The sequence below is a fragment of the Papaver somniferum genome, chromosome 10 (genome assembly GCF_003573695.1).
Source record: "Papaver somniferum cultivar HN1 chromosome 10, ASM357369v1, whole genome shotgun sequence".
NCBI lineage: Eukaryota > Viridiplantae > Streptophyta > Magnoliopsida > Ranunculales > Papaveraceae > Papaver > Papaver somniferum.
In genome coordinates this window covers 109,944,086-109,949,858 of record NC_039367.1, presented here as the reverse complement: position 1 = coordinate 109,949,858, position 5,773 = coordinate 109,944,086, and the positions used below count along the sequence as shown (strand labels likewise).

At 39.0% G+C, this 5,773-nt stretch overlaps 1 protein-coding gene across 1 annotated transcript; it reads left to right on the top strand.

Moving 5' to 3' along the window:
• Positions 1-1,460: 1,460 nt before the first annotated feature.
• LOC113316076 lies at positions 1,461-5,527 on the top strand. Its single transcript, XM_026564307.1, has 7 exons — positions 1,461-1,847; positions 2,007-2,474; positions 2,655-3,047; positions 3,164-3,466; positions 3,616-4,118; positions 4,289-4,647; positions 5,139-5,527. The coding sequence occupies exons 1-7, from the start codon at positions 1,461-1,463 to the stop codon at positions 5,525-5,527; spliced, it is 2,802 nt and encodes a 933-aa protein (XP_026420092.1).
• Positions 5,528-5,773: the final 246 nt, after the last annotated feature.

The following is a 5,773-nucleotide window of genomic DNA, read 5'->3' as shown; positions in this document are numbered from 1 at the left end:
AACTAGGGTTGCTATTTGGGTTTGATTTAAATATCTTCCATGGGAATATTAGGATTAAGAATCATTGTTTAGGATGGCTAGAGGACTGGGCAAGCCAGTTGCGGTTGATCCGCGAACCCTAAGTTATGAATATGGTTATTTTGCTGCGGTTTTGATTGATATTGATTTTTCAAAGCCTCTTGGTAAGATTATTATTAATGGTGAAGATGGTGATGATGTATTTGAACAAAAATATGATATCCTAAATCGTCCTAGATTTTGTGATCATTGCACATCCATTGGTCATATTAATGCTGAATGCTGAGTTAAAAAACGCAAGGATCTCCAAAAACAAGCTGATGCTGAAAAAGACCTGGTGATTAAGAAGAAACTTGAGGATCAGATTGATGATCTTCAAAAATTTTGGAATAAGGAACGAATTCCCAAAGAATATATCCCTAAACCGGCTGGTGATACTGGTGAGGTTCCTCCAAAAACTACGCCTTTAATAATTGATCCAACAAAGAAGATTCCAATCACTGAGATGTTTGCTGGAACTCATAGATACATTAACAGTCCATCGCCGAGTGATGTGGGTGGCCTTGTTCATCATATCAATCCGTCAGCTAGTGTTCCTACATCTCAGAGTAGTGAGATTTCTGAGAAGCGTAATGATTGCGATGATGGCGCTACTTCGATGCACAATGATGACGCTTCCCCAGTGCGCAATGATGGTGCTTCTCTTTTGCACAATGATGGTGCTTCAGGTTCTAATCAAACCACGCCTACTTCCGTGGATGTTGATTTGGTGGATAATGGAGAATTAGATGCTATTAAAAAATTAGAAGAGCTGAAGATGAAAAAATTGGATTTGGAGAGAGATGTTGAGGTGGCCAGGATTGAGAAAGAAATGGCACAAACTAGGGTTGATAATATTAGAAAAAGGGCTCTTGAGAAGATGAAGCAAGATGAAACCTTTTTGGTCCAAGATAATATTGAAAAATGTGTAGAAAACATAGCTACAGGTTCTCCTCATACGAATTTTGTTTTGGAACCTGTTGATGAGGCTGGTTTTAGTTTGGCAACTAAAACATCTAGAAGATCATCACCTGCAAAGTCTGTGGATAATCTAGTGTTATCAAACAGATTTGAATCTGGCACTGAGGGTACTAATAATGATGTTGAGGAGCCAATTCCTCATGATATTTCACAATCAAGTTCTAATCCTGTTGATGCTGAGGTTTCAAAGATGGAATGGAGTGCATTATGGATCAGGAGGAGCGTGAGAAGAAAGAAGTAGCTGAAAAATTGAAGCAAGATGCTTTGGCTAAGAAGGCGGGTACTACAAAACCAAAGCAACCAAAAGCTAAGAAGGCGACTACTGCTGCTAAACCAGCGGAGGGAACTATCCATGTTGGAACTATACTTAAAAGCAAATCGAAACAGGGTCCGGAAAGCCCTCTACGTGATAGAGTTAATTAATGCGGGTCTTTTACTGGAATGCTCAAGGCTTGGCCAAAGATGGTGCAAGGGACAAGTTAAAGGAGCTCTATCACTTGCACAAACCTAACGTTATTTGTATTGCGGAACCGAAAGTTTTTTGCACTACACGTTTTGTTAGGTCGTTAAGATTAGATGATTTTAGTGAAGATGTTATCACAAATAAGGTTGTTGGTGAAAAGGGTAATATATGGGTCTTGTGGAGACATTCTTTGGCGAGGCCAGGTATCTTATCTTCTTCTAAGCAAGCTATTTCTTTAAATTTTGATGGTGACTGGATTACGGCTGTGCATGCTTCTAGCGATCCAGTTGCAAGGAGGAATCTCTGGCAACAATTGGGGTTGGGTTTTGTGTCTGTGCCTTGGCTGGTGCTGGGGGATTTTAATTGTATTCTTCGATTGGATGAAAAGAAGGGTGGTAGATCAATTTTAAGTATTTATATGAATGAATTTCGAAGTTGGATTTCTGATAATGGCCTGGTGGAAGCGGACTCGATTGGTAAAAAATATACCTAGTCTAATTGTCAGAGTGGGGATCGTCGTATTGTTTCAAGGAATGATAGGGCGGTTGTGAATGATGCTCGGAACTACAAATATGAGAATTGGAGGTGCAAAGCTTTGCCTAGAATCTGCTCAGATCATTCCCCTCTTTTTGGGTATGCTTTTGAAAGTCCAAGGCCGGCTAGAGATCCATTTATAATTCAGAAGATGTGGTTGGATCACCCAAGATTTATGCCACTGGTGAAAGACAATTGGAATTTACCCTTTTATGGTGCGCCTCCTTTTGTTTTTGCTGGAAAGTTAAAGCGTTTGAAAGAAGTGTTGAAGCTATGGAATAGAACTTTTTTTGGAGACGTTCAATTTCGTTTGAAGCAAGCTGAACTTAGACTTGAATCTGAGAATGATCTTCTTGATTTAGATCCGGCAGATGAATTTCAATTCACTAAGGTGGCGGATGCTCAGAAGGAGGTTGATGAAGTGCAAACTGATTTTGTAGTAACCCTTAAGTTGAAATCGAGAGTTACATGGTTGGAGGACGGTGATCAAAACACTCGGTTTTTCCATAATAGCATTCGTATGAGGAGGAGGAAAAATACAATATCTGAACTTAAGATTTCATCTAACTCCACTTTGGTTTTGCAGGATGAAATTAAAGATTACATTATCAATCACTAGAAGGAGAAATTTAATGGCGGGGTTGACATTGATCCTAAGTTGTTTGACATTGACCATGAAAGAATCTCTACTTCTGAGTGTTCTTTTATGGATGCTATCCCATCTCTGGAGGAGATTAAAAGAGCTGTTTTTGACTTGGGAGCGGATTCTGCGCCTGGCCCAGATGGCTTCTCAGGTTCTTTCTACAGGCATTGTTGGAATATTATTGCTGATGATCTTCTTAGTGCCATTAAAAACTGTTGCTTGATGGGAAAAATTCCAAATGGCATTAATTCAAGCTTTATATTTCTCATTCCAAAAAATTCTAGGTCTGATGCAATTAAAGATTTTCGACCTATTGGTTTGAGTAATTTTTTCTTCAAAATCATTACAAACATTTGGCTACCAGGCTTGGTACGGTTTTGAATAGATTGATTTCTGAAGAACAGGTTGCTTTTATGAAAGGAAGAAACATTCATGAGAATATATCTATGGTGTCTGAATTAATTAACGATATAAGTGCGCCACAGAATTTTGGTAATGTTGGCCTGAAACTTGACATTGCTCAAGCTTTTGATACGGTTAGTTGGGAGTTTATAGCTGAAGTTTTTCGTCAATATGGTTTTTCTGAAACCTGGTGCTCTTGGATTCATAGTATTCTTAGCTCTGCAAGGATTTCTGTGTTGATAAATGGCAGTCCTGAAGGTTTCTTTAGCATCACTAGAGGTTTGCACCAAGGTGATCCTCTTTCTCCCTTGATTTTTGTGCTTATTGAAGATATTTTAAGTCGCAATCTCTCTAAATTATTTGCTAATCGAAGTATGCATAGCATGGTTAGTAAGAAGGGTGTGGCGCCTACACACCTTCTCTTTGCGGATGATATCCTTGTGTTCTGCAGAGGTAATCTTCATAGTTTGAAAATTTGAAGAGTATGGTTAGTGTTTATGCGAAGGCTTCTGGATAATGCGTAAATTATGCGAAGAGTAAATTCTATTATGGTGGTGGCACTAACTCTAGGGCCATTGTTACTGCGAACTATTTGGGTGTGGAAAGAGCTATTTTTCCAGATAAATATCTTGGTATTCAATTGAAACCTGGCATTGTGCGGCATATTCATGTCAGGCAAGTGGTAGAGAAGATTATGGATAAGTTGGCTGGTTGGAAGGGCAAACTTCTTTCCTTTCAAGCTAGGTTGGTCTTGATTAGATCGGTTATTGCAAGTTATGTTATTCATTCTATGGCTGTTTATAAATGGCCTGCTAATATCATGAAGCAGGTGGAGAGGGCCATTAGAAATTTTCTATGGTCGGGTGATGCGGAGAAACGTAAGTATTTTACGGTTTTATATGACAACCGATGTTGTTCTAGGCGTGAAGGTGGACTTAGACTTAAGAAGTTGATAGATGTCAAAAAATCTATGCTTATGAAGTTATGGATCTCTATTCGTGATTCAAATAATACTTGGGCCAGATTTTTGAGGGCGAAGTACTTCAGATTGAATGGTGTATTGATTGATTACAAATTGGGTTCCACGGTTTTTCCTGGGATCAGATGGGTTTATGATTTTGTGCAACATCACACTAGATCAATCATAGGTAACGGTTCCAATACTTCTTTATTTTTTGATAATTGGTTGGGTAATTTTCGATTCCAAGAAGATTGGGTATTACTTCCAAAGGCCCTAATGATTTTAAGGCTAAGGTTAGTGATATCATTGTCGATGGTGCTTGGGTTATTCCACATAACTTGCGAATTCTGCTGGTTCGGCTTAATATTGATGTTGATAATATGCATATTATTGGTGGTGGTGAGGATTATAAGGTCTGGGATCTAGATAGCAAGGGGGTCTTCTCGGTGAAGTCTGCAAAGACTGCTATTCGAGAACCTGCTGAAGTTTTTCCGATTACAACTTTGTTTTCCAGGCCAGTTGTGCATCCTACTTTGAGTGCTCAATATTGGAAGGTCTGGGCTAAACAATGTTGTGATAGTGATGATAATGTTATTAAGAAGACTGGTAAGAGTATGCCTTCGATGTGTCGGTTGTGTAGACATGACTGTGAGACTCTTAGACATATTACTTGGCATTGCAGATTTGCTAAAAGAATTTGGGCTTGGGCGGCACGTATTTTTAATCTCAACCAAGAGAAGATTTGGTGGCTTCTTATAAGACTGCTAAAGGGCGTAGCAGGATGATTAAAGATCTGTGGTTGGTTGTTAATTTAGCAATTTCTACGGAACTATGGAGAATGCGCAACAAAGTTTATTTTGAATATAAGGAGGTGCATTGGCTAGGTTTTAAAGGTAGGGTTTATCAAGTAATCTGTGATAACTCAATTCGATTGAAGGGCCATATGTACAATAATATGGAGGATTTGCGCATCTTGAATTATTTCAAGGTGAAGCATAGATCGTGAAAAGTCTCTTCTCCAATTGAAGTAAGGTGGGATCCTCCTATTCAAGATGAGGTAATGATTTGTTGTGATGGTGCGTCTCTTGGTAATCCAGGCCCTGCAGGTGCTGGTGTTACTTTTCGGGATGCAAATGCAGCGGTGTTGGAGGCTTTGAGCGTTGGTCTTGGCCTGCAGACCAACTATTTTGCTGAAGTGTGCGCAGTTATTTATGGGGCTATGTTGGCTAATAGGTGGAATATGCGGAAACTCTGCGTGCAGTCTGATTCGATGAGTTGCATTCAAGCATTCCAGAATGATGCTTTGCCATGGCAACTAAGGCAGAAGTGGAGATTAGCTAGGAATTTTTATTCCAACATTCGTTTTATTCATAAATATAGAGAAGTTAATTTTTCAACTGATGCTTCGGCAAAGCAAGCATGTTTGCTAGATGAAGACATTTTTGAGTTTTCTGAGGGGAGGCCAATCTCTATGCTTTCTATATAATGGCCGGGTGAGGTTTATTTCCGTTTTAAATAGGCTTGTTTAGAAGGTGGCCTCTTGGCTAGCTTCTATTTGTCATAGGACCTGTTCAGTTTTTGCTTTTTTTAATCTATTTTATTGACCGAGTAAAAAAAAGATATGCTACTCCCCCTTAGTATATGCTTTACTCTTTCGTTAGATAAACGTTTAAGCACAAATGTCCTTTCCCTTAGTGATATCAATCAATACCAGTATCACTTGTTTACTCCA

What these genes read in the sequence shown, in the direction of transcription:
- LOC113316076 (XM_026564307.1), top strand. Translation starts at nt 1,461, where the DNA reads ATGCGGGTCTTTTACTGGAATGCTCAAGGCTTGGCCAAAGATGGTGCA. An exon ending in AAGTGCAAACTGATTTTGTA is followed by an intron (nt 2,475 to 2,654) that starts GTAACCCTTAAG and finishes ATCAATCACTAG; the next exon opens with AAGGAGAAATTTAATGGCGG. An exon ending in ACATTTGGCTACCAGGCTTG is followed by an intron (nt 3,048 to 3,163) that starts GTACGGTTTTGA and finishes AGTGCGCCACAG; the next exon opens with AATTTTGGTAATGTTGGCCT.